The 23545-nt window shown below is 36.3% G+C and overlaps 1 protein-coding gene across 2 annotated transcripts; it reads right to left on the bottom strand.

Moving 5' to 3' along the window:
* Positions 1–316: 316 nt before the first annotated feature.
* LOC137944199 (transcription factor-like protein DPB) lies at positions 317–18884 on the bottom strand. 2 transcript variants are annotated; one of them, XM_068789775.1, is made up of 9 exons: positions 18500–18884; positions 17449–17528; positions 16054–16097; positions 8959–9021; positions 8693–8839; positions 8283–8351; positions 7995–8093; positions 2054–2124; positions 317–1892 (listed from the first exon to the last, which is right to left on the bottom strand). In XM_068789775.1, the coding sequence occupies exons 1-9, from the start codon at positions 18781–18783 to the stop codon at positions 1658–1660; spliced, it is 1092 nt and encodes a 363-aa protein (XP_068645876.1). In that variant the 5' UTR covers positions 18784–18884; the 3' UTR covers positions 317–1657. The 2 variants fall into 2 exon arrangements, with proteins under 2 accessions (XP_068645876.1, XP_068645877.1); XM_068789776.1 differs by lacking the exon at positions 7995–8093.
* Between the last annotated feature and the right edge of the window lie 4661 nt (positions 18885–23545).

Genomic DNA, 23545 nt, shown 5'->3' with positions numbered 1-23545 from the left:
TAGGCATCGATCCTAGAAGAACTTTATGGCCAAATTCATTGTAACATGAACAGCATGTTAAATCCATAAAAAAAACTCATGAAGACCATGAATCCCATGATTCTGACTTTAACAGAGACCCTGTTTCCAAGCAGTTACTTCAGTTATTAAGTTCAGAATGCATAGAATATGTTGGGGGGTTTACTTCCATGCACCAATTGCCACTAGGGTATCCACAGAGACCACAGATTTTGGAACTTCAAGCATTCATATTCTGTTTTTTCATTTTTCTTTTTTCTTCCAGTAAAAAAATATAACATTGAAGTCCTCTTTCTTCTCCAATGGGCTAATATGATAAAGAAAATACATCTCTTTTATTTCGAGAGAATTTTCAAAACCCCCCTTTCTTTCTATCCTGCTTATCACTACAGAGACCATCAAAATAATTCATAAAGAAAGTCTGCAGGGTCCTACTGTCCAACATAATATACCACTGCATCTGCTCAAACTCAAATCTATATAAATATATGAAAGCTATGCCGCAACCTCTAAACCACAGAAAAGAAAAGAAAACGGGAAAGAAAAGTATTTTCTGTTGTTTGACAGTAGAGAATCAGAAAATAAGAGAGAAAATCACTCTCTTAGTTAATAAATTTTCTTTCACAAAATGGTTTCGGGAGAAAAGAAAAGAAATAGAAGCTTCGAAAGAAAATTTTAATCATCAATATTTCATAATATTACTAATTTTCTTTTCTTTTCTTTTTTATTTTGCATGTGCATCCAAACAAAAGAAACTACATTTCTATTCCATTTTCTCTCATTTTCCATGGGCAACTAAACAAGAGAACATAAACCTTTTTTCTTTTCTTTTATTTTCTCTTTCTCGTTCTCTTCTCTCCACTTTTTGTGTTTCAAACACAGCCTAAATGACTAGGTCAAATGTATAGCAACCCAAGCCACACTCTTGCCACAATGTTCTGAGTGTGGGGCAACCCAAATGTCCGACGTATAAAAGTCTCACATGCAAATAAAAATCCTGCACCGGCCTTCCTTCCGTATCTGCTACATGGCAAACACTAATTTGCCTACATCAGAAGCAACAAGACGCATCCTCTCAAACCCTAACACATACTTTGGTGTATTCCAAAATTCAAACAACACTCACACTAATCATATCAAACAGAACAGTGAAAGAGCATGACTTTTATCTGTTACTTTTTTCAGTCTGGTGCAACGAGAAGCAATAACAATGATGACAGTGTCTTACTATGTAACAAGAACGATAAATACGATCATTTTGGTAATCTAACATTTAACAAAGCGAATATGATGACAGCGTTGTTCTATCTAAACAGGAACAATAAATGTGATCATTTTGGGATCAAATGTTCAACAAAGTGAATATGATCACAGAACTACATTACTAATATGAATTTGAAGTGAATAAATGAGTAACAGAAGCTCTTCGGGAGTTCATAGATCCAACTGAGACCTTGCCGGCCTGTATTCAATCTCTAAACAACTAGTTTTCAACCTTTAGAAAATGGTAGATCCTACTTTCTACAAATTACTTTACACTATACAAGAAATGAAGGATAAAAAAAGGACAAATCAAAATGAAACAAAGCAAGGTAAACTAGGCTTCACGGCTACAAGGTAAAAGCTTGAAATAAAAAATTTAGAATTCATACTTGACACGTCCTTTTAGGATACCTGGAACAGATGGAGAAGTGGATGTCTTACCAACAGTGATGGGTCGTGATGGGTGAGATACCTGTTGTTGATGTACGGCATGCATGTTGGAACTTTCGCCTCCGTTGGCAGTGGATTCATGTTGCCCTTCACCAGGAGGCAACTCACAAAAACTCATAGCTTTCAAAACGTAAGCATCATCATGCAGTTCAAATGGGGTACTGCAGAAGAAATTTGAGACAAATTTGAAGTCATCAAAAGAAAGCCCAAAAATAATTGACACAAGGATTTGGAGAACTAAGACACCACTCCGACTCGTTTAAACCATTTTATGTTCCACTAACCCAGTAATTCCTGTCCATAATATTATTCACAGGATTACCTATTGAAATCAAAGTGAACCAGCTGCATATCTTCTGAGATTTCCACCTCCACGGTAGCATGAGGACGTGTCTGTAGAGATTATTACCAATTAAGTAATATACAAAAGAAATTAGAAACAACTTTCAGCATTTTCAGTTCATTCTTTAAAAAATGGAAAATTAAAAGTTTGTGCCTTCTCAAGCATAAAAGACCATGTTGGCCATGAGATAAGGCAAAACCTCTCCAAGATTCCTCCCAATTAGTTTACACAGTGACAACTACATCTTAATCAGTGGTCAAGGCTCCAAACTCCATGAGATGATAACTTCGTTGAGAACCACATTTGCCAGATCAAGGAAAAGATATGAAGTTACATATCTTGAAATGAATGTCACATAATGTAGTGTTAATTATCGGACAGATGGATAACACAAGTAATAAAGTAGCAGATTGCGACTCTTGACAAAACTTGCAGCCAATGATATGGCTAAACTCAAATATAAGAAGTCACTATAGTATGAGGAACTCTTGACCAAATTTCAAAATTAATTTGTCATTTATAATTTTGTTGAGATCATTATTTTATCGTTTTTAATTTTCTTGAGATCTTTGTAATTTAGTAAAGAGAACATATTCCAATCGCTTATGTGTTTTTTTGAGTCAATAGAAGACTGTATATTTTCCTTCAGTTTAAGAGTTAAGTACTAAAAGAATAAGGGGAGGCATATCGATTTTCTGTTTCTGAACTCTCTACTGATGTCAAACTACCAGAGGAATTCCTCTCATTTATATGTATGTATTGAGTTTGTAACAGATGGCAGAAGATGAGGATGCTAAAGTCCACATTGAGCGAGCTGCTGAAGTTCATCAAAAGCCCCAAATAAAATACCAGTTGCCCGACCAGTGGAGATCTCATTGCTATCCTAAACAGAAGAGTTGGCCCATATTGGTTCAGCAAACTTGTCCTAAAACTAATCTGAAAAATTATTAGCCCGTTCACAATGAAAACACTTTTTGTCACTTTTGCCATCACCGCAGTCTCTACCTCTACCAAAACTGTCACAACCTCTGCCTCTACCACTTCCACCACAGCCTCATACAAATTCTGATCGCCTTTGAGAATTAAGGGCAGCTGCATCAACTCCTTTTAACTTCTTTGTTCTCCTTTCATGCAACTATTGTCTTTGCATGCATGACTCTATTAAATGTTTTAGAAAGTGATGGAACATCATCACAGGCAAGTAATTGGGCTCGAACTATATCAAATTCTGGTCCCAAGCCATCCAGAAACTTTGCTATATAGATCTGCCCCTGTTGTTTCCAAAGCTCCTTTTTCATCTGTGGTTAAATGATGAAAAATACTAATCTCCTACAAAATGCTTTGCAAATCACTGAAGTATTCAGTTATTGTACTTTCACCCTTCTTAAGACTAAATAATTTTGCATATAACTCATAAACTCTAGATAGATTACTTTCTTGTACATACAGAACTTCAAGTGATATCTACATTTCCTTAGCAATTTCATAATTCACAATCTAAATTACTTTTATAAAAAAAAATCATAATCTAAATCCTCAACTTAGAGTCCCTAGTATTGAGTAACTAGGTCATGACCCGGTTATCCTCTACCTCCCAATCATCTGTAGTAGGGAACAATGGATCATCTCTAATATATTTTGATTTCCATTTAGCCTTAAGATAAATCCTTACTAACTTGACCAACTAACATAATTCTACCCATTTAATTTCTCTGTAGTAATCATAATGGTGTCCTTCCCTTCTGAACTCCCAAACTCTCACGTGGGAGTGATTATCTCACCAGATTCAGCCTTAGATAATAAAATAATGACCACAATCAAGATGTGTAGCAAACACAACTCGATGCTTATGCAAGTAGTGTGGGCCCTACTTCAACAATCAAGGTTATTAATGACCACAATCAACTCGTTGCAAACAGAGTCACCCCACTCGAAGTCACAAGCGCCATCGTATTATGCTTTGGTTAGTATCTTGCTTGGAAATCAGAAATTTTTCGTTTTTGGAACCAAGAGAGGAGATCATGGGAGTGTGTTATGTTAGTACTACTTTCCAATGGAAATGGGATGAAATTGCTGTACCCAATAGAAATATGACAGAGTCGACGGATATAAATCAGTTGACTCAAGATTTTCACTCAATTTTCCATGCCCGGCTGCTTCGCCAAGTCCCTATCCACCATGGCTCCTCTATGTTTCTCCAATGGGTGCCAAAGAGACTCTTCTAACCGAAAATAATTGGCACACAATTGGCAAATCAAGTTGCTCTTCATACTTGCACTCATGTGGAAGCAATCAAATAGTCGTTGTCTCATTTATACTACAAAGACTTATTTGTTTTCCAATGATCAGAGCTTGTGCATAATAGCAACAACACTAAATTCTTATTTGTTCTCTTCAACTCCACATGTTCAAGGGCCCATTAATGGGCATGCTTCTTGACCATTTTCATGCCTGCTTCAGCTTGGCCACCTATACGTTTGTTTTCTTATGTACTTTTTGAATTGGGCGGTAGAAATTGGCCACAATTCATTGCTAATGAAGAATCAGAAGGCAGTTATTGGTATTTAATTTCTTGGTGGTCTACTTATTGATCAATTTTGTGGTCAATTTTTTTGTTGTTTTTCATAGTAATCCTTTTGGTGATTCAACCGTTATGGCCCTTATTATTGTTCACATTGGACAAATGTTTCTTGCACTTGTGCCAATATGATCCTCTCCAAAAGTTTTTCATTTTGCGTACATACTCCTATCTATTTCCAATTCCACATCAAAGTATGAACTGGACTCTCTCTTACTTTATTAGACCCATTCCTTATTGTTGAATTTATGGAAAAGAGAAATACTTTATTGACTTGCTGTAATCAGAGTACATGAACCCCTATTTATAATTAAGGAAAGTAGTAGAGTCCAATTACAATTAAACTATCATTGTCCCAATTATACCCAAATTCTTAACACTTAAAGATAAATCCTAGCACAATTAAATAACTCAACATAAATAGAAGGCTAGCATAACTAAAACACCTTTAAATTGAAACTCTTCTGTGAGACTTCCTTCCATAATAATTGTGGCTCTGTAAGACTTCTTAATGTGAGAGTCATGTAAGACTCTTCCATATTTGCTCTTCAACACTTATATTTTTGTTTTGGAACTCTTTGTTTATGTTCGGACTTTTACATGTTTTCAAGAATTTTTTCTCTTTTGTACCACCCTCCTTCAAATTGTCAGCCCTTGCCAAAGTGCTTTGATCAAAGGTCGAAATATTCTAGATTCAGCTATGGCCGCCCATGAGCTGTTGGATTCCTTTAAGAGGTCAAACTTACCCAGAATCGTCATCAAACTTGACCTTGAAAAGGCTTTCGACCGGGATAACTAGAAGTTGCTTGACCCTCTCTTCGGCCAAATGGGATTTGGCACTTAATGGCGTTTTTGGATGTGACTTTGTATATCAAACGCCTCTTTCTCCCTCCTGGTTAATGGCAAATCGTGTGGGCATTTATGAGGCACGAGGGGAATCCGTCAAGGTTACCCTCTGTCTCCCTTCCTCTTCACTCTTGTTGCTAAATATTTGTCCTCCATGGTTCGCTGTGCCAAACAATCTGGGTGGCTCAACGCCATCTCTTTTGATCCAACCCAGGACATTGCTCTCTTGAAATATGTTGATGACACCATTTTCTTTGGCAATGGCACGTTGGAACAAGTTACACACATAAAAGTTCTTCCCAATTTTTTTGAACTCTCCACTAGGCAAAAGGTAAGTTGGGCCAAATCCTCCATCTCTAGATTCAACATCGACCAATCAGTTTTGGCCTTAATGGCTGACTACTTGGGCTGTAAAATTGCCCCACCTTGATTAGAAACCAACTCGAAGGTCTCAAAAGAAGATTTTTGTGTGGAGGGCCCAATGGGGAGAAAAAATATCACCTTGTCAAGTGGGGTGATGTGTGTCAACCTATACAATTAGGTGGTCTCGGTGTCTGAGACATTGCTATGACCAATTCCGCCTACCTCATGAAGTGGATTGGGCGGTTCAACACATCTCCAGACTTAATCTGGAGGACCCTCATTGTACTCTTGATCCCCACCTTTTGTAAGGCTGTTAAATGTTACCTGGGGAATGGCGCCTAACAAAATTATGGTCAAACCTATGGTTGGGGGATAAAACTCTAGACAAAAGCTTTGGACCCATCCCCATCCTCTCCAAATACAAAAACACCACTATTACGGATCTATGGTTGGATTCGGGTTGGTGGAACCTTGGTCTTTGTAGAGCCCTTTTGGACTCTGAAGCCTTATTAGCATCAAATCTCCTCACTTGCCTCGCTAATGTCAAAATACATAACACATCTCAAACACCCTCATCTAGACCCCTTGCCCCAAAGGATCCTTCACCACAACCTCTGCCTATAAATTTGTTGAAAGCCTCACTGACCTGCAACCTCACCACCCAGTAGTGCCAGACTAGTCTTTGCTTGCTCCAACCTGTGCAAATTTTTTTGTATGGTGCGCTTGCAAAAACAAAATTCTCATTTCCTACTCCCTCACAAGGCGGGGAACTCCCGTGCAAGACCCCTCCTGCCCCTTTTGTCACAACTCCCTAAAAACCACCTCGCATGTCCTTCTCCACTACCAATTCGCTCATGCTATCTAGCCCAGCCTCCTCAACAAAATCAGGATCCAATTCTGCATTCCCCAAAGCTTGCCATCCATGATCCTCTCCATCACAAGCTCCTAGCTTCCGAAGCTTGGAAATATGCTCATATCAAGTTGTGTGGGCCACATCCTCTGGGCACTCTAGAAATAAAGAAATAACCAGATATTCCAAATTAAAACCTCTCCTTTTGAGGTACTTGTGGAAAACATTGTTGGACAAGTCTCCTCCTAGCTTATGACAAAGAAGGATTTTATTCACTTCAATAGCACTAATTTTATAAGGAACTGGCATCTGATCGCCGCACCTACAACGCCTACCAGTCCCTCCCCCCCTTTTCCTTATGACTATGTGGTCCCCCCGATCCCTTGAAGATGAACTTTGATGGAAGTGCCTTCGGATGCCCTAGTCTTGCGGGGTTATTCATGATGGAAATAGTCACCTCCTATACTCCTTTGCAGGTCCTCTTGGGTTTCTCTGACTCCACTACCGTAGAACTCACTAGGCTACTTCAAGGCCTCTTGATCTTCCAGGACCGTCTCATTGAGCACCTCATCATCGAAGGAGATTCCAAGGTTGTCATCAATTGGTGCGCCAAGAAAATTCGGATTGTGATAAACCTTATTTGTTCTAATATTTATTCTTTGGACATCTTGTGGTAGTCTGTTATAAGGAAAGAGAGAAGAAGATAAGTATTGCAGTATCTTGAGTTTCTATTCTGTTTGAGCTGAGATGATTGACGTAATGTTCTCCCCAACTTACGGGGGATAAAAAGTATAAGTGTGTGTATTAAGTGCAACCTCAAAAGCTGAATACCACAAAAACCACAAATTTGAAGATTTTTGAAGCCATAGACTGCAAAATTGTTTGACAATCATTTTCGAGTTGAAGACCAATTTTTTTTTTTTTTACGCAAAAAATGGAGAACTATGAGACAAATATTGTGACAAGCTAAAGTGATATGCTCCAACTTGAGGAAAAGTGTTGGAAAGTATAATTAGAGTTTATTTAGTTTAGTTTACTTTAGAAAAGTTGTTTCTCGTAGAAAATAGATTCATAGGGTTTAAGGGGTGCAATGACATGATTGTTATTGTTCCAATTGTTTAAATTATAAATAGTGGTGAGGCTTCATAAACCCTAATCTCTCCCACCTCTTTCCTCTCTACAAATTCCAACACTATCTTTTTCTCATAATATGATTCTTCTGTTTTCAATATAACATTGCTGAACATTAGAAGTAAAAATCTTTCATAAAACAAAAACAATACCTGAACCAAAATAAAAGGTAAAGCCACACCCCCTGAAGGAGCATTACCGGAGCCATACAATTGTTCATTCCGTCGAATCAAGTTTTCTAGACCTACATACTTCAATGAAGGTACAACAATAACAAAAGCACCATTTGGTCAAATAATTGTATTGAAAAGTATATTGAAGTAAAGTCACTAAATAGCTATTCAAAAGATATGTGAACATAAGTTTCTAAGAACTTTATGAAACCAATAGAAAAATAAAGCATGGAATTTAAAATTGAAGAAATGAAAAAGTATTCATACTTGCTCTTGTAGTTCTTGCAAATATGCAGCTTTCTTCTCGATCCTACCTCTGAGCCCATTACGCTCTGCCTGCCATTATTAAAGAATAGAATTAACAACATGAGATTAAAAGGAAACAAAAAGTTGCTATCTATAACTTGCAGTTGTAGTTTTAGCTCTAGCTAGATTGAGTAATTATGTTTAGAAAGGAATAACACCTAAAAAACACACCTTGTCTCTAAAGAAAATAAAACCTCAATGACTTCTGATTTCCATTTGTCCTCTTTGCAGATAACCAAAAAAGCAATTCATTTGCTAAAAGATGGGCTCAATTAGTTCACCTAAATGTGTAAACTTTGAATAGCTATTTAGCACCAATGTTGTTTAAGAAAGAAAAAAATTTCTCTAAGTAAAAACACCTGAAGACTTACCTTTAATTCTTCAATATCATTTAAGCTAGTTCGAGGTAAACCCTTCCATTGAATTTCCTTCTTATCCTTTGAAATAATATCCATTGCCATAAGAACGTTGAGGGCATCATACACCCTGCGCCTGATGTTTTTTTCATCATACTGTTGCTGCTCAAAACAAAGTTAAAACAATTGATATAAGCAACCCAAATAAAGATAACAAAAACCTTTGGTTATGAGATTTACATGCATGGATTAGGTCATGTGTAAAATATATTTATACTGACCTGATCAGGGGAAGCCAGACTGCTACTGGGATCAGCAAATTCAGCCACAAGTTCATCTGCAACCTGCAGAATATCGTGACAGATAGGATTGGATGATAAAAGATACATAATATAAATTCACCATGGAAATGACACAGTGTTCCAGCATCAGAAGATGACATAAAAAACAACAAGGAAAGGAAAATATCTTACAAACCCAAACAGATACAAAGACTCTATCTAGTTAGCAAAGAGGCCCACGGTAAAGGTAGATCAAGAAAGCCTAATTTGCTTCTGACTTCTACAAAGATAAAAAAGTATGGAATTGGTTTGAGAAGTTATCTTGGAGAGAAAGTGTATCTCATCTGTAATACATTTTTTCCTAATTGAGCTTCTTTAAAATTAAGTCTTAAGAAGAAGAAACCAAGAAACAAGACTTCCATGTCAGCAGGTTATAAGTGCCTGCTCCCCACACTGAATAGATGAGCTAATCTAACTTCAACATCAACACCATACCTAAGGCTGGTTCTTTCAGAAGCCAGGCAATCATCCGGAAGCTATGATCAGAAAGAATCCAGAAAGTTTTAGAGGTAGTAGTATTATTCCCACATAATGGGCAAAAACCATTAGAGAGATTTGGTCCCTTGCCAAAAGCAAGATTGATATTTAAGGATTTTAGGAATTCATATCTGAAGGAATTTGATTCCTTGCCATGAGGGACAAGAAAGTCAAATTTCCTACACCCTGATAAGTCCCACCCGTGCCTGAAAACTCAACTTCATAGGTAGCCCATATGCCAATCCTGGATTAGCAAACAACTGCAGCTGCATAAGAGGTCATCTTATTGCTGAATATAATGGGCCATTGGCAGAAGACCCAAGGAGAAGCAACAGCCCTCTTTACAGGAATGTGCATCTGTAGGAATCTTACTGGCCCAACAAGGACTATAAAATGAAATATTGTAACCATTATCAATGGGCATAAAATGGAGTTAAGACTTAAACACTTCGGGGGACTCTGGAATGAAAGGAACAACTGGCACTTCAATTGCAAATTCTCCTGTGCTAACGATGTTCCCAGCAGCATCATTGGTCAGATCTTCACTTGGATCCTCTCGCAAAAGGAATTTCAATGCCTCGGATGACTCCCCTTTCACAGTAGTTGGCAGACCATTGCTCAGATGTCTGGTCCTTCCAGTGGCCCTACAATGTAAGAATGGGAACCCCTGCCTCGTAGTGTGCTAAAAATTAATTTTGATGGTAGTGCATTTGGCAGCCCTGGTCCAGCTGGATTTGGCAGTATCACCCAGACCTCTGATGGCACCACTCTAATCTCTTACTCCAATCCTATGGGAGTATCAGAAGCCACCTCTATCAAGCTCATGGCTCTCCTCCAAGGTCTCATCATCTTCCAGGATCTAGCCCCCTCATCATTGAAGGCAACTCCAACATAGTGATAAGATGGTGCTCTTCCTCCTTCGAGCCACCTTCTGTGACATTAGGGGATATTTCTTCCCTTGTTTCTTGTGGTTGGACTCATGTACCGATCTCAGCCAATTTTGTGGTTGATTCTCTTGCTAAAAATGGAGTTTCCCTAAAATCTCTTATTGTAACAAGAACACTCGCCTAATTGTTTTTGTGCTTCTTTGCTCAATAACAACATCAGTTTCAAAAAAAAAGACTTAGAACACTTTTTGCACTTTCATGAATTTTGCAATAAACTGCCATGCATAGAAACCTGAAACACTCTTCAAGAACAGGTCAATTTCCATACCCTGATTGATTATTGCAGTTAAATTTTGAGTCTAGTAATCATTTCCCTCAGGTAATGGAGAATTTAGTATAAAATTATTTCAGTCTTTGATTGCCTCAAATTAACTGTTGGTGAGGACAATTGCAACAGAAGTGGCAGTGGTAGCAGTATTGATAGGAGTGCTTGTTTTGAACATTCTTGGTCCCCAAAGTGTGACCACCGAGGGGTCCTTTAAAAAGATACCAAGTGGTATCAGCAAAGGGGCCTCTAGAATGCCCTCTATTGCACCAAACAAGGAGAGGTTGGTTGGCTTAGTGACTTCACATTTTTTGTAAGTCTACAATCCGGCACAAGTACACAGTACCTCAAGGTATCACATATCGAGCTAACATACCAAGAAAAAACCCTAATTGACAGATTTTCAAGGAGTGGAGCAACAAAATATGCATCTAAAATTCTTGTATAAATCATTTATAGCCTGCTATAGCCCCATTATCTAATATAGTTTTTCTAATTTCAAATACATATTAATAGTAATATTAACAACAACAATTGATGAAAATGAAGAAGGAAAACCTCTTATACAATTTTCTTAAATCACAATTACAATGGCTATAATATATACAAGATAGGATGATGAATAAAAGAAAAGCTGATTAATTCTTAGAGCTAATCTAGCCTCTAATATGGGATAATAAATCTAGATTTTTTTTTTTTTTTTTTTTTGTTAAAATGATGCTGATTTTTATTAAGTCAAAAGCTCAAGAAAGCATATTACAAAGGAGGGAAACCTTCCCAAACAATGAGAGAATGAATCTAGACATATTACAACAATGGATTTGGACATATGACAATAATGAATCTGAACATATTTCAACAATGAATCTGGACATATTTCAATACTCCCCCTCAAGATGGTTTATAAATGTTGAGCATTCCCAACTTGCCAATTACAAAGTCAAATTGTTGTGATTGAAGACTCTTCGTGAAGATATCTATCACTTGTTGTTTGGTAGGAATGAACGGAATACACCATAATCCTCCATCTAGGTTTTTGTTGATAAAAAGTCGATCAATCTCAATGTGCTTTGTCTTATTGTATTGTATTGGATTATGGGAAATGCTAATAGTTACTTTGGTATCTGAGGATAACTTCATAGGTTGGTTGTACACAATCTTCAACTCTCTTAGAAGTCATTTTATCCACAAAAGCTCACATATCCCTTGGGTAACAGCCTAGAACTCAGCTTTAACATTGCTTCTAGCCACCACATTCTGTTTTTTGCTTCTCCAAGTCACATTTCCTCCTACAAAGGTGCAATATCCAGATGTAAACCTCCTATCGTCTATGCTTCCAACCCAGTCAACATCAATGAATGCTTCAACACATACATTTTCACTCTTCTTGAACAATAGTCCCTCTTCCTGGAGTCTATTTAAGTTATTTGAGAATCCTATAAACTCCATTTAAGTGCTCCTCACAAGGAAGTGCATTAATTGACTCACAACACTCATTGCAAAAGCAATTTTAGGTCAAGTATGGGATAAGTAAATCAATTTCTCAACTAATAATTAATATTGTCCCTTATCAACCTCAACACCGGCATTTGCACTTAGCTTGCAATTTGCATCCATTGGTTTTTCAGTTGGCTTACACCCTAGCATACCGGTCTCATTGAGAAGATCTAAGAGATATTTTCTTTGAAACACCAAAGTTCCTTAGTTCTTGCCAACTCCATGCCTAGGATATACCTCAAAGATAAAAAAATCTTTAATTTCAAATTCTTTGGCCATAAAGGTCTTTAGCTTATCCTGTTCAACAAAATCATCACCTGTTTGGATAATATCATCCACATATACAATATATGTATAGCAATCTTCATGTCATTATTGTCTTTAAAAAACATAGTGTGATCTGCTTGGCTCTAAAGGTACCCAAAGTTCTTTATAAGCTTTAGTGAAACAATCAAACCATTCTCTAGGAGATTGTTTAAGAACATAGAGTAAACTCTTGAGTTTATAGACTTTTTTATGCCAAGTAAACCTTCAAATCTTGGAGGTAGATGCATATACACTTCCTCTTCTGATTACCATTAAGGAAAGCATTCTCCACATCCAGTTGTTGCAATGGCTAGTCCATAAGAGTTACAAGAGATAACAGGATTTTGACACTATTCATTTTCGCAGTAGGAGCAAAGGTCTCCTGATAATCTATTCCATACATCTAATTATATCCCTTTGCTATAGACTTTTCTTTGTACCTTTCTATTGACCCCTCAACCTTAGATTTCGTCATGAATATCCACTCATAACCAACTGGACTTTTTCCTTTGGGAAGACGTACCAACCCCCAAGTCTGGTTCTTCTCTAATGCTTTCATCTCCTCAAGAACAACATCTTTCCACTGGGGAGCAGCAAGAGCTTCTTGTATAGACTTAGAAATTTCTGTTTTTGACAAGTTAGAAGCAAAGGCTCTAAAGTAATAGGGCATCTGTAATGATTTGAGCACAACCTTATGCCTTTTCCATGACCAATAGGGACATTAAGGTCTTGAAAATCACAAGATTTTGGACACAAGCACGAATATGAATTACCTGATATACTCAAGATTGAATCTTGATTGTTTATTTGTGGTCGTTGCTCCACACCTTGTCGGTTATGCCTCTTGTATAGACACACAACTCTATGTTTTTCTCAGATAGAATTTCCCCACTACATTAGATTTTTCAGTTTCTGGCACAATAGACTCATGTTCTAGAAGGGAATATGTGGTTGAGGAGAAAGTCATTATTTTTGGACAAGAGGAATTTAAAAGAGACAAGCAAGGGGAAAACTGTTTCCCAAAACTTTTCTTTATCAAAATGATTCTCCCCTAAGGAGAAGTTTGGGGGAAAAAAGATTGATTTTCAAGAAAGAGACATCCATAGTCACATAGACTCAATTGGTGGTAGGATCAAAACACTCACATCCCTTTTGACTTGGTGAGTATCCAAAAAAGACACATTTACAAGCTCTTAGGTCAAGTTTACTATGGGAATGACAGTGGACATAAACAAAAACAACGCAACCAAACCCCTTGGGGGATAGATCATAGAAGAATCGTACAAGAGAGTAAGTTTTCAACAGAATGTTGAGAGGTTTTTGAAACTGATGTACCTGGGTCAGCATTTGATTGATAAGGTAAGATTTAGTAAGAACAACTTCTTGCCAGAAGTGTTTAGAAGCACCAATGGTAAAAGAGTTACCACTAAAAGGTGTTTATTCTTGCATTTAACAACACCATTTTGTTGTGGTGTGTCAACACAAATTGTTTAGTGTACAATACCCTTTTCCATGAGAAATTGGCCAAGAATTGAGCTGAAGCACTTTTTGTTATTATCCGTTCTCAGGATTTGGATTTTGGTATGGAATTGGGTTTCAATCGTAGTATAGAAGTTTTGAAACACCTTAGCAACCTCGTATTTTTCTTTCAAAAGAAACACCCGACAAACCGTAGTATAATCATCTATGAATGTAATGATTCATCGTGTCTCTACCATATTTTTCAGTATCGATGGCCTCAAATGTCACTATGTAAGAGAGGAAAAGGTTGGGATTGTTTTTAAGGCTAAGAAGGAAAGGTGGTAGAGTGATGTTTGGCAAGTTGATAGATTTCACTTTGGAAAAGAGAAATATTTTTATTCTTAAAAATGAAGGAAACATCTTACTCAAATACAAAAAATTTGGATGGCCTAGTCTATAGTGCCATATATTATTTATCTTTAACAGAAAGAGAAAATAAACTGCTTGATATTTGAGCTTGTCTAATCAGGGATGCACTTCTGTCAAAGTAGTAGAGTTGATCAACCTCTCTAGCACTGTCAAACATCTTCCCTAAGCATGTATCCTGAAATTCACATCGAGATTGAGTGAACTTAGCAACACAATTTCAATTTTTAGTGAGTTTGTTGATGGACAAAAGATTACAAGACAAGTTAGGACATGTAAGACAGATTTCAGCTTTAGATTCTTAGAAAGAACAATAAAACCTTTCCTACAACTAGAGATAAAGACCCATCTGCAATACACACTTTAAGATTACAAGGAGTATAAGACAAGAACAAATGAGAAAGACTGGTTATATGATCACTAGTACCTGAATCAACTATCCATAGTGTGTGATTAGAAGAAGAGTTAAGAGCGACAGGAGAATTACCTTTTTCAACAAGTGATTAGCAGAGGCATTGGGATTAGATTTGGACAAACTCAATAGTCCATATAGTTGCTCTAATTGTTCCTTACTGAATAAAGGTGTCTAGAAACTATTGGAATGAATTTCTCCCTAACTTTGCGTGGCTGCCTACATATCTTTACCATCTTTGTTCTTCCAATCGGGAGGTTTGCATTGTAACTTCCAGCATGATTCCCTAGTGTGTCTGGGCTTATTGCAATAGTCACACCACCTTTTATCTTTCTCAACCACTTTCTTGTATTGCCATCATTGGAATCGGACTTAGTTTCCACCAATGCTAACCTTTCCACAGTCGATTTTTCGTGATCAGGTTCTTTGTCACCTAATAGCTCTTTCTGACTTTCAGCCTCTTGAACAAGAGTAAAGGCTTGAGTAAGATCAGGACAAGGTTTTTTACCAAGAATACGGTCATGTACCTGGTTGAATTCAGGATTGAGTCCCAACAAGAATTGGAGTGCTCTCTCCGTCTCCAACATGTCTTTTATTTTTTCTGTGTATGCAGTAGATTGAGACCACTCCATAAATTTTCTTCCATTCGGTTTAACTGTAGAAATCTGAAGGGTGGGAATCTCAAGGTTGAGTAGGAATTTTCTGGTGAATAGAGGTGATTGTAGAGGACTTAGAAGTTTCAGACATGACGGCTAAAAGAAGGGACAAAAGAGAACCCTGTCACTGCACCTTTCCACACAGACAAGTCTAGTGATGAAGGCTCACAAAAGGATTTCAGCAGACAAGAGCCGAAAAAGGGTAAAACAAAATTTCGGTAATAAAGACCGAAAACAATGGTGACTGCCGGAACTTAAGGCCTGTGAAAAGAACGGAAAATTTAGAGCCTAGGCTCTGATACCATGATGAAAATGAAGAAAAAAACATCTTATACAATTTTCTTAAATCACAACTACAATGGCTATAATATATACAACACAGAATGATGAATAAAAGGAAAGCTGATTAATTCCTAGAGTTAATCTAGCATCTAATATGGGAGAATGAAAGTGGACATATTACAACAATGAATCTGGACATATTTCAACAAAAATATTAATAATACAATAATAAGAATAATAATGACAACAACAATAATAACAATAACAACAACAACAACAACAACAACAAGATGAAGGATCACTAACCTCATTATAAGTGGTTCTCCCTTTGCTTTCTACTTTCTCACATACTATGATCAATCAAAGGTACAAATTGAACAACATGTCGGTCAGACTCAACCTAGTAATTAAACATACAATAGAAAACAAACAAGCCAAAATAGATAATGTTGAATCAAAGGAAATGAAGAACCTAATAGTTAACAGAACATCATATCAGGAATATGGAAATTCATCCTATTTTACATCAGAACATGACGCTATGGATGAGTCATACAATAATTGCATCAATCAGATAAGCTCAGCTGTCTATGTTTTGGCTTGAAAAGTAGCACACAAACAGTCAACTATTCATTTTCTTTTTCATTTTCAAGTTTCAAAGCTAAGATCCATCTATTCTGCCAAACAAACATATGAAGCAATGATAGTTAAATCATAGGAATATAGTAAATTTACCCTTGCCAAGTCATGATAGGCCTATCATGGAATAGCATGGTCAATGCTTTCAAATATGGCAGGTATCAGAACAACAGTCCTGACCACTGACACTAATAAAAACAATTGAAAACAAGCTCTCAACAAAGTTAGATACTCTTTAAAGAATAAGCCTATTGGAACCGAAGGTTATAAAAAAAAGCCATCTGGCACTTTTGACATTGATAAAGAAATCAGAAACTAGTCAGCAAGAAGGCATCAATATGGAAAAGGAAAAAAAAGTAAAATGAGCTGTTCTCCAGAAAAATAAAAAAATAAAAAATAAAAAGAAGAAGAAGAATAATAAGAAGAAAAAAGTGGCTTGCTATCATTCTTCTAAGGAATAAGACATTACATGTTTCAGTTGTATTTAAAAGTAAACTGCATTACTCACAATAATGTGCAAACATTTGATTGATGCTATTCTACCAATTTAACTTTCATTTTAAACAACTTTTCTAATCTCCATTCTGCTCTAGTATCTTCTCCTCATTAGATGCTGAAACAATCATAACTTTTTAGTCATCTATATGAGTGGAGTCAGCAACCTGTAGATGATCTCACAGGTTTCAAAGGACACCTACTTGTCATGCACATGGAAGGTACACAGAAACTAAATCCATTAATCATATTGGAAACCATCTAAGTGGTCCACACAAAAGCAAAAACATCTAGCATCTGACTCTAACATGTACATCTAGGTGAGCATTCTTCGGTGCAGTAAAAAATTTCTTCTCTCATTCAATTTGACGGAATCATATGTAAGATGAGATGAGAAGAGCCACTAGTGTTCAGGTTGCAGCTCATCCTGGTAGAAACCAAGTAGATTTTTAATCCTGACCACTGTATCATCAACCATTACAAAAATTGGTGATTTTCATGGTTGAGATACCAATGTGAGAATATCACAAAAAAAAGTAAAAGTAAACGAGATTTTAAGATTATCACCTTTCATACTGAATTGACGCAGTCCCCTACCGCCTTTATCAGCGCCTACTGCACGGGCACCCCTCTTTTTCTTTCTACCTCTGTTTAAAAGTCAAGAATAAGACTTTTCTGTATCCAAATTATAACAAAATAATTCAACATTGTTATGTGCAAGGTCAGCAGTCAACATTGCATTACATTTCCTCTGTGAATACAGAAAATATCCAGCATTCTCTAAGTTAAGAAAAAAGGAAAAAACCATTAAAAACTTTTACTTTGGGCTGCATTGCCATCAGAGAGTACAAATGAATGAAGAACATCGAATTCTTCCTTTTTTATGACACTGTAGAATATAAAATTATCGCCCATTCTAGATGACTTAAACAAGTTTTTGTTTTCCTCAACAAGTTCCAACTAATGGATTTTCTGAAAATAAAGTTGACTAAAAAATTAACCCATCACAACCCCCATGCACAACCAAAAAAGGAAAAACGAAAGCTTGAACTTCCCAGTATCAGAAAAATATCTGTGATCAAAATTTAACCATTTCTCTGAAGCAAAAAATTTACTTTCAGACTGTTTCAATGAAGAGACAGCTAAAAAGCGAAATAGTCGATCATGACAAGTTGCCTATTCGCAAGAGCCTTATAATCACATCTCTACCTCTCCTTCTGCTTCAGAAAACAATGCTCACTCTTACTTTATAAATTGAAGAAACTAGAAGCTATATAGATCATAGGGTAACCCTCCATTTATACTAAATGTTTACATTACCGAAATTTTTTTAAAAAAAAATTAAAACACACACACACACAAAATAGGAATCACTAAATTAGACGCAGCACCAAGTTCAACTAAATTTATTAAACTGTAATCAACTTGAAAGCAGTATACCCACCATTTCTAAGAAACTACCACAATTAACATAAAATTCTACGAACCAATTTCATTTCTAGTTCTAATACCAGAGTCTACCACGTAACCCCACCCCTTAGCTGGAGCCACTACCAAAGTAGCTTAAATTTACAGGCATGAACAAATAAAATTTTAATAAAGGTCCTCGGAAACTCACCCTGCGGCACCATGGGATCCAGCATCATCGCCTTGAATGTCCAGATGATTCAACCTGAGGAAAGTATTGTCGCTGGCAGGCGTCGCCATGGCGGCCTCACTGCGGCTGGACGGGGATCCTGCGCTTCCACTGGTCGAGATCGATTGTCCGGATATCGTGGCCGTGCCCCACGACCGGGACCCAGCACCTCCCCGGGAGAAGTTACTTGTAGGATTTCGGTGCTCTCCATCTTCCTGATGGTTCCCGGCAGTCGTTACCTTACCAGGCTTCCCACTTATGCCCATCAAGGGGAGAGAGATTTAGATAGGAGGAGGAGGAGGAGGAGGAGGAGGAAAGGAGAGAAAGGGAGGGAAATAGGGAATTTTGACCCAGAAGAAGACTTGAACTTCAGAATTGGTTAGAAAGAAGAAAATAGATTATGCGGGGCTCGGAGAGAGACAAATGTGTGAGAGATGAAACGGGTACCGCTGAGTCGCGACCTCGGTGCAACGTAGCCGGCTCAACGTCGTGCAAAGTATTTTGAAATTTGTTCCTAAGGCCCCGGATTCAATGGTTCCACTAAATATTTCTATTGTAACTTTCTACTCACAAAATTTTTATGGGATTTTTGAAAGCTAACAAGATGTTTAAAATATTTAAAAAAATAACAATCTGCAACAAATATTTCTAAGATTATTGGGTAGAGGGTACCCCCATAATCGATCACATAACATACAATATGAATCTTAATGATGAGGCAATTCACAAGGTGAAGTTTTTTTTCTTTTTTGTTCATAAAATTGGTACTCAAAGAACTGACTTCATTTTTAGACGTAAAAAGTAAAGTCGATGTTAACAATAGGAACTTCATTTAAAAACCCCAACTAAAGTTTTTTTTTGTCTTACATACTTATACTTATACTTAGTATCTTGAGTACTGACTTCATTTTTAGTGCAATTGGTATCTTAAATGCCGATTATAATTTACTTGAGCGGAATTCATAATTCCAAGTTCACCTCATGCTATATATCTTATTGATCACTTGTTCATTTCGTTTACTTTCACTAGATATTTTACCCTACATTCAACTCAATCATCACTATCTATTCCTTGTTGAAATACTTGAGATTAGCTGGTTTTGAACCTCAGAATCATCATATCAAAAGCTCGCTCAATTGTTCCTAGAGTGGTTTAGTACTTGGGATTCCTCCCTTTTTTTTTGTCTAAAACCTAGTGTATGGATTTTCCATCAATACAAATCTTGCACCTGAAAAATCTCCTCATACCCGAAGAAGATAGGTCACGGTCAGGAGAAAATCAAAACCAAGTGAGAAAATGCATTTTCTTTACCAACTATTTTGTATTTTGCCTGATTAAATGTGTAAACCTGATTTGGATTAGACACTAATGTACAAATTGTGCACGAATGGGATTAGCATAGTGCTTTGTCGAGTCAATGGGCAAATTGTTTTGTCCAATTCAGCTCAATGTCTCTATCAAATTTTCTTATTGATGAAGTTGAGTTTGATCTCAGCCATGTCAGCTCATTGACTCGACCAATCACACTTAATGTGTCTTAGTCATTCATAAGGTTGTTGCAACTCACATGGAAGTTTCTCCAACAAAATCAACAAAGAAGAATTTGTGCTCATTGTTGTTGTATAATGTTTTCATTTTCCAACAATATGTTTTAGATTTTTATTTCTTTAATTATAGCATCAACACTATTGCTTACATAATATCCAAGTAAAAGGGAAAAGCAAAGATAAAAACAAAAACAAAAAAGAAGAAGAATATAGTATTTAGATAAAAAGAAGCATAGACAATGCTTATGACAAGCCATTGTTAAAAAGTAAAAAACAAGAAGAATCGACAATAAAGAAACATGTGTTCGAAGTTCCGCTAAAGAGGAAGCTAAATACAAGCAACTCCTCAATTCATGTTTTACATTAGATTTTTCACTCTCTTACCATAAGGTTCATAAAGAAAATTATATACCTTTAAAAATATATTTGAATATAATTTCCAACTCAAGAAGATTTGTTTCAATAAGAGTTTTCTACAAAGAGAAATCAAAATATGAAGTAGCAAGGGTTAAACAACAAAAAAAATTCGAATAGTAGCATAAAGGCCCAACTTTTTGAATAGTTTGTACCAACATAAATGATAATTTATATAGAGAATTATATCTTAAAAGAAAGCTATGTGAGTCTAATTTTTATCCCAATAAATTATTTCTCAATTTTATTTTTACAGAGAGAGATATCCACAATAGAAGAATAAAAGGTCATGCTGATAGTATGTTACATGCAAAAATCTGAATTTAAGTCGATTTTTTGTGCTTCACTTTTTGAGTTACTAAAGTTGATTAAGTTTCCTATTTGTTTTTTAGTTAAAATTTTATCAGCTTGAATATCTTTCATTCCTTTAAATTTTCCTTTCTTTGTTCTCATATTACATTAGGTTTCATAAGAGAAGTCTTTCCCTATATGAGTTTAGTTTCCCTTTTAACAAAGTCTGCATTTTTTTAATTAAAAAGTTTTGTTTCATCATTCTAAATTCCACATATTAGTGTCCTAAACCTCCCTTATTCTAGAATTTTGGTCAAGTTGTATTAAAAAGTAATTGCCTTATAGGACAAGTCTATTTTAGAAAGTTTCCATTATTATGTTCCATCTAAAAATTTTCTTATTGGAAATATTTTTAAGTTTCCTCAATCATCATGTTCATAGAGGAATTATTCTTTGAGGTTATACTTGGTTAAACTTATTTGTTATTTTTATAGTTCTACAGTTATAGTCCCCTTCTAAATTTATTACTGAGGTGTTTATTTTCTCTTCCTTTCATCTCCCCATACCTTTTAATTGTTTACCTTTCTCCGACCATCCCTTTTTACCATCGTAAACCCCCTTAGGCCAACCCCTTGTGTGTTGCTTTGTTGGTCTTTTTTTATATATGGGTGTTTTTAAGTCAATTGAAATTTTTTTATTGGTACCGTTTGGGTTTTTATCATCGTCTTTTGAGTGATAAGCATTATCCTCTTTAGTGATTAGTATCACTATTTTGTTCGAAATCATTTAAGGTTGGTTTTGATTCCTATTTTATCACCCATGTTTTTTATTTTTTGAGGTTGTGTGTCTGAATGAGTATTTATCCTTGGGACACCTTGATGGAAGAGATAATTACTACAACTATTTTTTTGTTTCAAGTTGGAATCACTGCCATTATATCCCAACTCGAGGGGGAGGATAGAAGGAAAAGTATGAAGGATGAGATTGGAAGTTGAGTCTTGCAATGGTTGCGCTTCCTTCCAAATTAAAATATGGGTGTTGCTATTATTTGAGGAGAAGAAGTATAATCTACAATGAAGAATTCCACGTGTTGTGGTAATTAAATTTCACATGACCATAATATCCAAGTAATGAGGAAAACAAGATGAGAGCAAGATGAAGATTACAACCAAGATGTGAACAAGAACAAGACAAATCAAAACAAGGCAATTAAAATTTCTTTTCAAGCACACTAGTTTCTTGACCAAGACTATTTGTAAAGTTATGTTACAAACACCAGCTTGAGGGGGAGTGTTAAAAGACACCCACATGTGTGGGGGTGGCATGGCTAGTAAACAATGAGAACTTTCATAGAGATGCCCAAGAATTGTAATTATGCAAGCTAGTATATGTCCTCTTATGTCTTTTTTCTTTTTAAGCATGTACCCCTAAAGGCATAGTAGTCATTGTAAACACCTTCCCACAACTATAAATATAACCTCAAGGCATGGGGTAGAACATTCAAGCCTCTTCCTTTTGGCTCAAATTTGTCCATACACCTCTCTCTCTTGTCCTTTTCCTTCTCTCCCTTGATTTCTTCTCTCCTCTCTCCTTAGAGCTAGAGTTCCTCTTTTCTCTCCTTCCCTTGAGATCTCTTGTGTTTATGTGTTGACCCTAGAACCAACTTTACTAGTAAGGTATTTAGAGGATCTGAAATCAATGATTCATGGTGATGAACTGGAACATGAAACAAGGGAACACGTACCTATGGTAGCAGTAGTGGTTATAGATGCACTTGAAGGAGCAACCATGAATGTCTTAAGTTTCTATAAGAAATCGTAATACTCCTTTGTGAAAGTCACCTACCCTTCAAAAGGATTTGAAGTGACCTCTTTATCGGTTTTGTGGTTGACAGTTTTGCATGATTAGCCTTTTAAAAATCTAGTTTCCCATGTAAATACCTATGCTTCTGAACTAAAAGATTATTAAAGCCAAAAAAGGTACACTTTCTATTTTGACCAGAATTTGAGGTAGAAGTGGAATCACTACTTCTTCCTTAGTCTTTACCACCAAATGGATCTCCTCTTCCTCTTCCTCTATCATATTTGCCACTCCCCTTACCTTGGGAGAACATGATTAAGTTTTCTAATTATCTGCTCTATTTGATATGTAGGCTATTTGTTTGGGATCCTTAGCATACAACATAAACATCATCTAAAGAAGGTCCAATCTCCTCTTCTTCTTCCTCTATCATATTTGTCACTCCCCTTACCTTGGGATAACATGATTAAGTTTTCTAATTATCTGCTCTATTTGATATGTAGGCTATTTGTTTGGAATCCTTAGCATACAACATAAACATCATCTAAAGAAGGTCCGATCTCCTCTTCCTCTTCCTCTATCATATTTGCCACTCCCCTTACCTTGGGAGAACATGATTAGTTTTCTAATTATCTGCTCTATTTGATATGTAGGCTATTTGTTTGGGATCCTTAGCATACAACATAAACATCATCTAAAAAAGGTCTAGCAGAAGAGTTAAGTACCTGAGATTTTATAACTTCAAGATAAGGCTTTAAATTGGCAAGGCATATGTTAGAAACCAGTGCTTCACTTTGTCTTTCTTGGGTTGCAATGTTAATAGAATACAATTGTGAAACTCTCCACTCCTATAAGAGACTTTGAAATCTAGCAAAGTAGTAATGGAGATTGACACCTTGCTTTGTCTTATACATCTCTTGGAAAATATCATAATCTTCTGAAGACTGTTAGGAGTGGAAAATAACTAGAAACAAG

The sequence above is a fragment of the Aristolochia californica genome, unplaced genomic scaffold (genome assembly GCF_029961685.1).
Source record: "Aristolochia californica isolate CCGP_79_NKW_82.1479 unplaced genomic scaffold, dmAriCali1.0.hap1 SCAF_11, whole genome shotgun sequence".
Taxonomy (NCBI): domain Eukaryota; kingdom Viridiplantae; phylum Streptophyta; class Magnoliopsida; order Piperales; family Aristolochiaceae; genus Aristolochia; species Aristolochia californica.
This window is presented reverse-complemented; position numbering and strand designations above follow the sequence as displayed.

Bases quoted from the DNA above. Each gene is read 5' to 3' on its own strand.
- LOC137944199 (XM_068789775.1), bottom strand. From the start codon at position 18,783: ATGGGCATAAGTGGGAAGCCTGGTAAGGTAACGACTGCCGGGAACCAT. The intron at 17,529-18,499 runs GTGAGTTTCCGA...ACTTTTAAACAG, and splicing joins GGATCCCATGGTGCCGCAGG to AGGTAGAAAGAAAAAGAGGG. The intron at 16,098-17,448 runs GTGATAATCTTA...GATTGATCATAG, and splicing joins GCGTCAATTCAGTATGAAAG to TATGTGAGAAAGTAGAAAGC.